Source organism: Cajanus cajan, chromosome 2, assembly GCF_000230855.2.
Source record: "Cajanus cajan strain Asha chromosome 2, NIPB_CcT2T_4, whole genome shotgun sequence".
In the NCBI taxonomy this organism is placed as follows: domain Eukaryota; kingdom Viridiplantae; phylum Streptophyta; class Magnoliopsida; order Fabales; family Fabaceae; genus Cajanus; species Cajanus cajan.
In genome coordinates, this window is record NC_138518.1 from 885485 (window position 1) to 899760 (window position 14276).

Genomic DNA, 14276 nt, shown 5'->3' on the forward strand with positions numbered 1-14276 from the left:
CAGTTTAGTGACCGAGTCAACTTACTTATAGAAATCAAATTAAAGGGACATCCAGGAACTAGTAAAACAAATTTTAATGATAGTGATGGGAGAGGTGATATTTGGCCAATACCAGTGGCTTGAACTTTTGACCCATCTGCAAGAGTGATATGATGTGGAGTTTTAGGTGATGATAGGTTAGGGAAAAGGGAGACATTACCAGTTAGGTGATCAGAAGCACCGGAATCCAAAACCCAAGGTCCAATAGAAGTAGAATGAGAGAGACAAACTGTAGAATTACCAGTATGAGCAACAGTGATGGAAGAGGAGGCCTGTTTAGTTGCCTTCAATTGAAGATACTCTTGGTAATCATCGGTAGATAATGTGATTGGATGATTGCCCTCCGGTTCAATCTTGAGCTCTGGAGCTGAAGTTGGAGATTGAACCACATTAGCTGTCTTGCTCGGAAAGCCATGCAAGGAATAACACCTGTCTCGTGTATGTCCATCTATCTGACAGTAGGTACAATGGAGGTTTCCTCTACCTCCTTTACCACGACCACGACCTCGACCACGCCCTCGACTTCCACGGTCAGTTGTACTAGAGATAAAAGCAGAGGACTCAGATTCTGTGTGAGGATCTGCCTCTGGTGAAGGGACCCGAATCAGTCGATCTATGAGTTCTTCTACTGTAGGAATGATAGGATTTGTCAAGATTTGATCTCGAACAGATCCATAATCTTTGTGGAGTCCTTGAAGGATAAACACCATAAACATATTATCAAGTTTGTTTAATATTTGTTGAGGATCATCACTAACCAACATTAGCTTGAGCTCATCAATAGTGGATTGAGCACGATTCAAATACGTTGGCAAATCATTATCAACCATATGAAGAGTTGCCAGACCATGAACAGACTCGTATATTCTTTGGATATCATTGGCATAGACATTTTGAGCCTTCTTCCAAATATCATAGCATGTCTTGTACGGACGAAAATGCACCATTAATTTAGGCTCAATGGACTGCCACAATAGAGATACAAGTTGATAATCTGCCCGTTGCCATTCATCTCTCACCTCTTTATCAATTTCGGACGCCCTTTTAGTAAGATGATCATAGAGACCCTGACCTAAAAACCACATTTCAACCGCAGTGGACCAATCCAAATAATTTTTGCCATTAAGCTTTTCAGATGTAATAGTAGGTGATCCAGAAAAGGCAAAGGAGACCAACCCCCTTTTGGAAGATTCAATTTTTGGATTCTCCTTAGGAATCTCTGCCATGAAGAAACTCCGAGGTAGCAACCAATCAACCACGAAACTCCGAGGTAGCAACCAAACCACCACGGAACCCCGAGACAGCAACCAAACAGCCACGGAACTCCGAGACAGCAACCAAACAGCCACGGAACTCCGAGGCAGCAACCAAACGACCACGAAACTCCGAGGCCGCAACCAAACGACCACCAACAGACCACCTAGAGTGTGACCCACAACCTGAAAAGGGTCAAAACGGGAAGAGGGAGGGTCGGCGAGTCCAACGGAGTGAACCGAGTCACAAACGGAGGCTGTGAGGGCGGCGCGTGAAGCCCACGCGCCAGCGAGCTTCCTCAACAATAACCGTGCGTGAGAGCGCGTGAGACGACGGCTGACGGTGGCTCACGACGGAGAGGCCGATCGACGACCTCTGAGTGTGCAAGCGGTGTCAACTCCGGCAACCGCGGACAAAACTCGAAAACCCTAGAAACCCTAGATGTTGGCTGCTGGATTAGGGTTCCTGGACCAGAGTGCTCTGGTACCAACTTGAATATGAATAATTTCTTATTAATGAATCTGAATGAGTACAATAAAATAAATAGGCATAAAATATAATCAATCCCTAAAGTTTAGGGATTTAGATAAAACTGACTAAGGAAACTAAACTAGGACTTGGGAGAAGATAAACTAGTATATCTAAACAGAATTATCTTAACATTATCCACAAAGGACAATTTCTATTTTTGGTTCATCAATGAACAATATTTCCATATTTGTATATTATACAGGTTTATATGTCTCCGGAGGATAATTTGGATTTTCATAAACTTTTACATATCAATGAAGTATCCCAGAATATTGGTGTACGTATACATAAAGCAACTTGAAGTATTGGTGCTTCATAGCTCATTAACAATAACTAAATTACTTGGCTTTTCTTAACTTGTTCAAGAACAAGGTAATATAGGCTTTTTAAAAGATTCTAGACTTTATTCAATTTTAGCAAACCTAGAATCTTCATATATCAAATAAATTATGAGCAATTATTTTCCAAAAAACAAAAAGTCAACATTGCTATTTCCAACTGAAAAATAAAACAAAAATCAAAGAGAAGAATTTAGTATGTGTTTCTTTAAAGGTTCAACTTCTCAAGTCAAACTTGTACCAAAGCATACCACATATGAGGCACCAGGTAGTAGGAAAATATCATGAGGATGTATTCTTGGGGCTGCGTAAACTTCCACCTTAATAGCTTGACTTTGAATTTCATGTCCCAAATGTTGTACAGCCCTAACCTGATTTCAATAAATAATGATTAAGCTACATTAGCTTTCAAAAGTCTAGAGAAATTTCATTCAGATGAAAATCAAGATTTTAGAGGTTGACAATAGACTTACATAAAGGGTTGTAATTCCAAGATTTCTCCCCTTTATTCTAAAACTTGGTGCACTAACATATCCACCAACAAGACTCGAGAAATCATCCGTATCCACCAGCTCAATTATACTATCCTCAACAAGTACATGAAGATTCATGTAAACAAACTGCATCACAGTTTCCAAATCAACAAATTGCTACTCAAAATAGAAAAACCTCACTATGACGTATTCGTACTTCCTATAGGTGAACCCAAAATGACCAAAAAAACGTATAAATAACAGAGTCTCGTTGACCACATTCAAGGCAGTACAGTTACAATACTACCATGTCACACAAGATCATATTATACAACATTGGAGTGCAGCTCCTAAAATTAAATAGGCAAAATAATTCAAACCTGAGAAGCATGAAAACTACTTCCACCATTAGTACCAGCCAATAAGTCAATAGTTTGCAAGCTTCCTTCCTGTAACGATCAGAATAGCATATCATGAAGGAAAAATTCTAGGTTGGACAGATATTCAGTTAAGAATTTAAAAATGACAAAAACAAGAGCAAAAGCCAGCATGCCAGTTCATTATAAACACATTGGAGCAACTAGCAAAAACGCTTTGGCATCTAAAGGGTGGCTTATTCAGCTTGAGCTTGTGCTCAAACTCAAATGGTTTTCTACCACCAGTGAGCACAAGCATGACCGAATAATACAGAATAATCTAAAATAAGCACATAATAAAGAAGAAAATGGTTGTGCTTATAATATTCTGTATTTTTCAGTTGTGCTTAGATTATTTTATTGTTGGGTTGGACTATCTTTATCTTTCTAATCTATATTTTTAAGTATAAATATAGACCTAAGGAGATTAACAATATTAAATTGGTCATTCCAATTTGTAACCTCCTCTTGATTCTATCTAGAATGTTCCTTTTTGATTATTTTGCTTCATTGCATCATTAACATAAGACAAGCCCAGGTATCTCAACAGAGGGGTAAAGAGTATTTAACGTCCCACAACTCTCAGGCAAGTAGTAAGGGCTATACTATTGAAATAACCATATATTAGAGCAACTATGTTTTCCTGTGAAGTTCCAACTGCAAGAAAAACAAACAAGCATATCATGCCATAGAATCTCACGAATCTAAGATTTTTAATTTCATTAATTATGCTATTCAGCTTTGTTTTCACCTTTTGTACCTAATTTTTAAAGAAACCATTTTGTGTGGGACTCGTGTCGACCCAAGCAAATCTCATGTATAAGCCATTTAAGACCAAAAAACAATAACATTGTAGGAAAGACATACCATCAGGCTAATCTCTTCTCCCGACAATATCTTGATCCACTCAATATCTGCAACTTGAACCTGGAATATTTAACTATTATAAGCATATAACATTAAACGACATCAGCTAATCATCTGACACCAAGACCAAGTTATGATGCGGTAGCACAAACTAACATGCAAATTTGAAACCCTATTGACACTGAAAGGTGATAACTTTTGCACTCTTAATAAATTTCCCTTATAAGATCATCAGTTTTAATGAATATTTAGTTAAACTTGTTACGGAAAAATATAGTGTTTACACTTTCAGAGAGTGCTTTAAAAAACTATTGTTTCATTTCCCAAATATCCACTTAGTCACAAAAATGAGGTGGTCAGAATTAGATATGGCCATATGTTGGTCCACCAAATATCTGATCCTTACAATAAAGTAAATGGAGCACTACAAAAATAAAACTCACTATGAACCAATATGTAATTGTAAATTTACCTGTGCTAAACCAATAATACGTACAAAAGGGAAATAATATTGCTAGTAAGTATGATAGGTATTACACATAAACAAAATAAGAGATTTAATTGATATTTAGGTTTGAATGACAAAAGACACATGTTGTGGTTTGCCAGACAAAATAAGAATAATAAGTATGCTTGAAGAGATGTACATTGTCGCACACATTAATCATTCTAACATACAAGGGACTATAACAATATATATTTTCAGAATCCTCTAATTGATCATAAAATTGAGGTAGGGACATCAAAACCAAGCATTTTCCTTAAATTTCAAGCAAATTCCTGAATAGGGGGAAAACAGAGCTTACATGTGCAGAAGCTCTCTGAGGAGGAGATAGACCAATGTCATATAACGTTAGATTAGCTATCCCTAATCCTTTAGGGGATAAAATCAGTTGTCGGCATTCTAATCCCAGTGGTGGTTGAATAACTTCTACAACTTGAGAATCATTTGTAACAGCTTCCAAGAAACAGCTCCCACCAATAATTGACAAATTTACCTATAGTCATAAAAGATAATAATAAAATGCCCTTATATTCTAACTAAAATGCATTAATAATTAATTTCATGAATAAAAAGCATTATGCAAGACATCTGTATCACGAAGATGGGCAAAAAAGCAAGTTAGACTATAATGCGTGACAGAGTCCTGCATTAAGAGGGAGAAGCAAACCACCCCTCAACCTCCAAAAAAAAGAACGAAAGAAGATTTCAACTCATATATCCTGTAAGACAAAATAATCAATTTGTCTTGGGTAAAATTAATAACAATTTTGACTCAATAATTTCTGGTGTTTGAGCATATTTTGGTAATTGAAATATTTGATAACAGATTAAACTGCTCACAAAAATTTTAAAATCTGAGTTGTTCAAACTTCTGATTATAACCGATTATGACAATAATTGATTAATATTATACATATAATCGATATTGAAATAATCTAATGTTCACAATTATCCCAATCACACTCTTATAGTATAATTTATTAACCTCTCTTGGTTTTCTGTAACAGTGCTATGTATTGGTGCATTAAGTGTTCAGACGTAAAATTCATATCTAAGACTAATCATTTTATAGCATGGAATTTCCATTAAGATTAACATTGAACAGCAGAAGTAGATGAGCTATCTGACTGATACACATCATAAAAGGTAAAATAATTCCATCAATACTTGCAATCGTTTATATTTTTCTACAGAACTGATAATATTTAGTGCAAAGAAAGCCTAGGCTAAAATTCCAAAAGTTCAGTTTATATTTAGTTTAGGATAATCTGGTAAAATGTCGCTCCAATGGGATTGTGTACCATAAAGCCTTCAGTAAAACATCAGCAAATAAATATTTAAATATTAATACTGCCATAATCTAGATAAAATAAATGAAAAAGATGAAAAGAAATCTATCTTCTAATAGAAGGTAAAAAGCAAACCAAGTTTACAGACTATGCAAATTTGATGTGAATAGAACAAATTAATAATTCTGGACCCTAGAGGCCAGAGGTGTGATCAACAGATATAAAATCTCTTTACATAATGGTGTTACCTTTGCATTAGGATTGAAATATATCAAGTTGAACTCTGGATCAACTCTTAGGGTAGAAACAAGCTGCATTGTAGCACCAATATAAAGATAAGACAACTTCTAAAGACAGATTAACAACAAAAAGAACATATAGATGCTACAAAATCCCATGATAAAGAACAGAACTGCGGGGAGAAGATGCATTTCTTGATCATGGAACTTTGAAACTAATAGATTTTAATCATTTAAGGTAAAAAAGAAAGCTTCATATTCAAGAAAAATCATTTACAACAAATATTACCTGTAAATGAATTGCATCTGTCAGAACATTTTCAGTTTTAGTAAACAGATGACATGTATCATCTCCCAAGCTTGCAAAGTCAGTAACTGTAGCACGAACAGTGCACTAAGAGACAAAGCATTTAAGGTTACTTTAGCCGTCAATAAATTAGAACAAGATTAGTAAAATAAATTCAACATTTCATGAAATTGTGCATGAATGTTACACAGCATGATATGCATATAAAGGACCCATTAAAACTTATTCAATGTATCGAACTATTTAATATTTATACAACTATTTATAAGCATGACATTACGAATACACAGACAACAGCCCCATTGCATGTAAAATAGCAGCAATAAGTATATTATTAAACAATAATTTATCAGCAGATTTTGTATTTATATATTATAATCAATATTTGGATGTCACAACTGTATTAGGAATCTTAGATATCCACAAAGTAGGTGACCTAGGGATATTGGTGTTCAACAAAACTAGCAATCATTTAAAAAGAAGACCATGTGAGCAATTCCAGCAGCCTAGACATAATACGTGTTAGAATTTCAAAAACATCAATGAATCTCAAAGAAAAAAGTAAATTACAATCCTCTCCACTGAGAGACACCAAAACTACTGCCTTTCCCTCTAATTTTAAAAATTACACTTACCTCCCCAGATATGAAATGTGTTGCGCTTTAATTGATTTTAAAAATGAACCTCTTAGCAGTGGTGAGCCACTATGAACAAGCCTTTCAAAGACATTTTTTTTATTTTTCCTATGATCCTATCTCTGCAACTTTCAATATCAATGGTAGCAAAACTTGATTGGTTTATTTATCATTACTTCTAGGCCTTGAGAGAATGAAAAGAAGCTTTGACTTCCCCCATTATCTGTTTTGAAACTTCACAAAATCCATTATTTTAACTTCTAAAAGTTGATAGTAAGAATTCAAAACTAGCTATCAGTGATGCTGAGAGTCACATAGAAAAATTGTTCCTAAGAAACATGTATCCCATGCAACACATTAAGAGTAGAGTGTACTTTTTTAAAAATAAAGGAAAGGAAAGTGTAATGTAAGTATCTATCAAGGAGGATATAGTAATTTACCACCTAGAAAAACATGAAAGCATTAGAAAACATAAAATATAGAAGAAATCCTTCTCAGAGCAATCTACACAAAATAAGAGAACTCTTTAAGCAAATGAGAAATAAATAATCCCCACTTAGAAAACAAAATTATTACCCAAAGGCTGTACACAGTCAAATAAGAAAATCAAAATCTAAAGTACTGATTTATAGGTCACAAGTTATAAAAATTAAAACATTATTACAGTAACATTATTAGTACTAACTACTAAGTGTAAGTAAGGCATATATAAACAAAATATTTGAAGTCACACCAAAATAAACTATACTTTGGATCAGCAAATTTTCACAAGCAACTCTGATTGCTAAATAACCAGGTATTTTGCAAATGCAGCAGTAAGGCTAGACTGTAAATAAAATGACAAAATTAATAAGAATCTTTCAGTACCAATCCTGATTCATTCCGCAAGACCAGAAATCTCTCCCAACTGTTAGACTTCACCATATCAAAAGCATAATCCCAATATGCCAGTCCCTCAGAACCGCCAAGTTCCCACCTCAAACTGAGAGAAGATGAATTTGCATAAGCTTCTCCTGAATCACTGATACCAACCGCAGATATACGAATAGAGCGCCCATTTGCCACAATAACAGGGGTATCACGAAGTCTCCCTGAACGACGTTCAGCTTGAACTGCTGCTTTAATAATTCTGCGTTCATTCACTAAAAAGCACAACTCACTTATTAGATAGAAATCTGAATAATTGTGCTGTGAAGGACTTTAACTCTGAAAAAATCATACCTGGTTCATCAGCTATAAGGACAATAGAAGAAGGAATGCTACATGTCACTGAAAGCCAAAATTCAGCTAATGAAGGCAGAGGATGGTCATCCCCAACCAAATTTCCACGTTTAAAAAGAAGTTTCTAAGTCATTTGAAACAAGAAAAAGTTAATATTTGTCAACTTCTATGAATATACTGGAATAATTTCTATTGAGAAATAAATTCTGAAGCTTACAAATGTTCCCAGTGTTTGACATAAAACTCCATACAAATTCCTATAGCTTCCAGACACTCGATGCACAAGAACTCCATCTTCAGCCAGAGCATTCCCTTCATTCAAAACTTCTACAGTTTCAATGAATTCAACACCTTTATCCCACCTTTCAGGTCCACCAACAAGTAATATGTCTAAACTTGTGCCAGGGACAAGATATAACTCCTCTAAGCTATGTGACTGCTTGTTACTTTCTGCTTGAGCCAAATCAAGCCAGTAACCACCAAATTGGTTTCCATCACCTGCCTGACGCACAACAAGGGGTAGGTATGCGGCAATACATAAAGATGCTTTTAATACAACAGGACCATGACTGTAGTGGTGATCTTCTTTAGAAAATATGGCATGGATCACAGCTTGACCAGCATTAGAAGCATATACATATGTCCATGAACAGGGAGAGCCACCAACTGATGGATGGAGCTGGGTATTTGGCACTGTTTCCAAGTATAACAACTCCTGAGTTGCATTGACAATGATAAAAGACTCACTTCCAGCTTTCCACTTTATCAAAGAATTAAAAGCATCGCATCTATAGAAAAAGGCACCTGCACATGATACAACATGAGCAAAAATGGCAAGCAGAAAAACGGAAAAGAAACTTTATAATATCTTCAAATATGGCATCACCATTCACTGCTTTCATTGTCACAGCAGCTTGAAGATGTGATCCAACAACAGTTTCTACGGGAAAATTGTGAAGCATAACCATAGAAGATGGAGTGGAGACTTCAACAAGGACCTATAAGAAAATTAAAATTACAAGATAAAAAAGAATGTACAAATTGTTTAGACTTCCAAAGTAAATTGAAAAAAAAAATGAATTACTTTATGTATAGATGTATAGATAGAAAACAAACCGATGGCATAAAGAGGATCCAATAGAAAACACCTCTTGGAATATTTTATATTAAGAAAAACATCCCACTATCATCAGATATTAAACCAGTCTCTTTACATTTTTAATTCCTTTTCCTTTCTTTTACAGAAATACCTCACTAGTGAGTATGTTCTTCATGACAACACAGTAACACATCTGTAATACTATTCAACAAATGTAAAAAGGCAACCCAGTGCACTAAGCTCCCACCAAGTAGGGTGGAGGGAAGGTAGATGTATTCAGCATTGCAACCTTTACCCCTGCAAGCACGGAGGGTGTTCACAGAATTTGAATCCATGACCATTTTGGACATTGGTCACAAAAGAAAGAAGATGGTGGTTTATTGTCTCTATTTTTTATTTAACTTGTAAATAAAAGAAATATCTTAGGGGACCCAAAATCATCTTATTTGATCTTTAATCAGTTATCATCTTTTTCCTATTTATCTTTAAGTCACAGTTTCCTTATTTTAGGGGTAGCTGTTCCCCTATAAGAGGATGATTAGAGAATGTAATTAGTATGAATCAGATTAGTAAAATAAGTTTCTTTTTCAACTGTTTTGTATGATGGGATAACTACTAGTATGACAAAACGACAATTAAGGAACAAGAATTTGAACTGAACACAGCATATTACTGCTCTCTGATAAAAATAGATTCTTACTCTCAGAAAGGGGGTTAAGAGTCAAATTCAACCTTACAAAACCAGCTTGTAAGGTGAGAATTGTTCTCTACTTATATACACTATTATGGCCTTATTTCAGATGATGTGAGATCTCCAATACACACCTCTCACCGTCTCACGCCGAGGACTAAATATCTCGAACATAACATTTGCAGGACTAAACATTTGTGGATGGTCCGATAACAACCCGAGAGCAGGTGACATGATAAGCCGACTAACAATCACTAGGATAGGTATTGATATCCTCTAATATGATCTTAGAAAGTGGGTTAAGAGCCTAACTCAATCTTAAGAAATCGACTTGTAAAGTGAGGATTACTCCCTAATTGTATACACTATTGTGGTCTTATTTCTAAACAATGTGAGACCTCCATGACTTATATTCAAATACCATATAGGTACAAATTTGAGCTTAAGGAACCAAACAAGATCAAATTTACCAAATGTTGTAAATAAAAATATCTTAGGAGATTTGATATTATTTTAGGAGATTTGATATAATCTTTTCTTATTTGTTTTATATTTGTTTGTTTTCATAGTTACCTATTTTAGGGACAAATGTATCTGTAATTTTGTATAATAGGGTAAGAGAAAAATGTAATTAGTATGATACAAATTAATAATATTCTCTTTCTTAACTTGGTATCAGAGCTCCCAATCTTGGGAGCTCGGTTTCCGTTGCCCTAAACATAAAAGTAAAAACCTAAGACGCTACCACCCTCGTTGCCATCGTCACTGCCACTGTTGAAGTCAGTTGTGAGCTAGAAAGGAGCGCTCATCATCGATGATCACAACGGTCAGTCGCATGATCAGAGACCTCCCCATGCGCCGCCACAATCCGCCCCTTTTCTTGGCGCGTGTAGGCCACGCATCCATCTCCAACAAGACCCACTCATCAGTGACCCCCCCAGCTTATTCTAAGGGGTGGTGGCGTCCAAATCCTTCTGGTTTATTGCAAATCTAAGTTCTTTGTCTCTCTCCCATTGTTTATTTTTTGAGTTCATCCATGGGTGATGCAAATTCCCATCTCTGATCTCTTTCAACTTAAACAGGATATTAAAGCATGTAAGGTAGAGATTGATCGTCTAAAAATGATGATTGAATCTATGAGTAAGCCCTCTCACTCATATACTTTGTCCATGAAGGGTAAAAGCATAGTTGTCAATCGCGGCCGGAGTGGCCGCTATCGCGGTGCTCTGGAGCGGAGCGGCCCGATGCCGCAATGGTGATGTTGTCGCATCTCGGATTTCTGTTGCGGCTGGAGCAGCCGCGTCGAACGTGGAGCGGAGCGGCCAAAAACAGCGGAATCGCGCCGCGTCTTGGACAGACCCTTCATTAAGGGTAAGTCCGTCATTTCTGTTGGGTTTTTCTTGCCCTAAATCTTCCTCTCCCTCTCGCGGAATCATTATTGTTGGTTTCTGAACGTCTCGCACTCCCTCTCCTCTCTCTCTCGGACTCGATTCTTTCTCTCTCGGGAACGACCGTCGACGCACTCCGGTCGTCTTCTTCAGGCGTCTCTGTCAGACGCTCCTCCAGTTCCGACGCACTTCGTCAGTTCCGCCTGACGCTCCTCCAGTTCCAATGCTGCTCCTCCAGTTCCGACGTCCTCCTCTGTCTTCTTTGTTTGTCTTCTCATTTTCTATTTTATAATTCAACATATTTATTTTTAATTTGTTATTAAATTTAATTCAGCAGTTTTTTTTTAATTTTTGATTAAATTTAATTCAGCAGATTTTTTTTAAAATTTTTGATTAAATTTAATTCAGCAGAATTTCTTTTAATTTCTGATTAAATTTAATTCAGCAGTTTTTTTTTAATTTCTGATTAAATTTCATTCAGCAGATTTTTTTAATTTCTGATTAAATTTAATTCAGCAGATTTTTTTTTAATTTCTGATTAAATTTAATTCAGCATTTTTTTTTTTAATTTCTGATTAAATTTAATTCAGCAGATTTTTTTTAATTTCTGATTAAATTTAATTCAACAGATTTTTTTAATTTCTGATTAAATTTAATTCAGCAGATTTTTTTTAATTTTTGATTAAATTTAATTCAGCAGATTTTTTTTTAGCTTATATATATATATATATATATATATATATATATATATATATATTATTAATTATTTAATATATATAAATTAATATTAAAATAGCGGTTATCCCGCTCTGCGTCATCCCGCTATCCCGTTTTTAGGGTTAACCGCTCCGCTCCGCTATCCGGGATTGACTACTATGGGTAAAAGTACTTTCAATACTTCTGGCTTCGTTTCTCAGGGAGTTTGGATTCTTGATTCTAAAGCATCAAATCATATGACTCCCTTTCCTTCACGCTTTGCATCATATTCCAAAAAAAACATCAAACAATTCATTATAGTTGCTAATGGAAATAATGTCCCTATTATTGGCTCTGGAAGCATTCAAATTGAACCCTCAATTTTCTTACATAATGTCTTACATGTCCCAAAATTGGCTAACAATCTTATCTCTATACAAAATCTCATATAGACTTGAATTGTTCAGTAACGTTCTTTCATTCTCAGTGTTCCTTTCCTTTCAGGAAATTGCCACACGAAAGACGATTTTAATTGCTAAAGAGCAAGGTGGGTTATACTACCTAGAGCAAAAAAGGAATGGTGATAAGAACATGGAATCAACCTTAAGTCACCATGAGAAGACGAATACTTGGGCTACCTCTCAAATATGGCTTCAACATAAGAGGCTTGGACATCCTCCTTTTAGTCTTATTAAATATTTGTTTCGACATTTGTTCACAAAAGTTTTTGTTGAATCATTTAATTGTGATATTTGTCAGTTGTCTAAACACCATCGTTCTTCTTTTTCCAATTAGTGGTAATAAGAGTTCTTTCCCATTTGATTTAATACACCGATGTGTGGGGTCCTATTATGGAATCTATCTCTAGTGCTAAATAGTTTGTGACATTTATTGATGAATGTACACGGGTAACATGGACATACCTAATGAAAAACAAATCTGAGGTTGGTCAAATATTTGTCAACTTCTTCCATCTTGTTAAAAATCAATTTGGTAAGTTCATAAAAAGAATAAGATTTGATAATAGTACAGAATATCCAAATCATGAGTTATCTAAATTTATCATTGAGAATGGTATTGTACATGAACTTACGTGTGTTAATACCCCCCTCAACAAAATGGAGTTGCAGAAAGAAAAAATCATCTTCCCCTAGAAGTTACCAAAGTCTTACTCTTTCAAATGTTTGTTCCTAACACTTTCTAGGGAGAAGTTGTCCTAACCTCCACCTATCTCATAAACAGATTACCCGCTAGAGTCTTTAATGGTGTTAGCATTATTGAATTCTTACAATGGTTCCTTCTTCCCCATTGATGTCAAGTTTACCTTGTCACGTTTTTGGTTGTGTTGCTTTTGTCCATTCACATTGTCCTCATAGAGGTAAATTAGATCTGAGGGCAATCAAATGTGTCTTTGTTAGTTACCCTTCAAATAAAAAGGGATGTTAAAACAATTGTTTATTATATGTTGTTCAACTTTATGAAAGCTGATTTTTGGCCCTATATGTCTAAAGGGGTTTAGGTCCATAGGCTAGAACCAATTATGATCGGTGTACCTAATTTGTTCATATATATATATATATATATATATATATATATATATATATATATATATATATATATAATACCAACTAAGGTGAAACTCAGTGATTTTTGCCACAAATTCAAATCTCAAGTAGAGATACAAATGTTATCATCCTCGTAGTCATAAATTATTTGTCTCCATGGATGTTACCTTCAATGAAAAAGAGTCCTTTGTTTGTCCTTAGCTTCAAGGGAAGAAAAATTTAGAACCCGAGGACGAGTCTTTCTTAGAATTATCATCATTTTCATCTCTACAAGATGTCCAAAATGAAGAAGAGGAAGATAAGTTTTTTGGCATAAAATATCAAAGGAAGAAAAAACCTGCCTTAGCTCCATAGCAAGAGGAATCGTTTGACTCAGAAGTAAGTGATCCTGAAGGTAATTTGGAGGAAGTAAGTATTAATGATGATACCCATATCCCTATTGCTTTGAGGAAAGGAAAAAGATCTTGTGTTAAATATCCTATTTCATAGTATGTCTATAATTATCCTATTTCATAGTATGTCTATAATAACCACTTGTCTGCTCAACATCAAAGTTTTATAGCTGCTATTAATTCAGTAGATATCCCAACTTCAGTCTAAGAGGCTATGAGAGAAGAACATTGGATTCTAGCCATGAAAGAAGAAATGAAGCCATTGGAAAAAAACTCAACATGGGAGATTGTAGACAGACCTAAAGACAAGAAAGTTATAGGATGCAGATGG

At 35.2% G+C, this 14276-nt stretch overlaps 1 protein-coding gene across 6 annotated transcripts in view; it reads right to left on the reverse strand.

Moving 5' to 3' along the window:
• Positions 1-14276, reverse strand: part of EMB3012 (embryo defective 3012) — a 39577-nt gene that overhangs the window by 15173 nt on the left and 10128 nt on the right. For all 6 annotated transcript variants that reach the window (XR_003804870.2, XR_003804869.2, XM_029273065.2 and 3 more), the window contains 11 exons: positions 9001-9112; positions 8332-8918; positions 8115-8238; positions 7761-8035; positions 6241-6345; positions 5961-6023; positions 4725-4916; positions 3919-3978; positions 3016-3084; positions 2636-2782; positions 2414-2533 (listed from right to left, as the gene is read on the reverse strand). Coding sequence is in view for 4 of the 6 variants with exons in the window: in XM_029273065.2 (XP_029128898.2) it covers positions 2414-2533; positions 2636-2782; positions 3016-3084; positions 3919-3978; positions 4725-4916; positions 5961-6023; positions 6241-6345; positions 7761-8035; positions 8115-8238; positions 8332-8918; positions 9001-9112 (1854 nt within the window). In the remaining 2 variants the exon portion in view is untranslated. The remainder of the gene's footprint in view (positions 1-2413; positions 2534-2635; positions 2783-3015; positions 3085-3918; positions 3979-4724; positions 4917-5960; positions 6024-6240; positions 6346-7760; positions 8036-8114; positions 8239-8331; positions 8919-9000; positions 9113-14276) is intronic.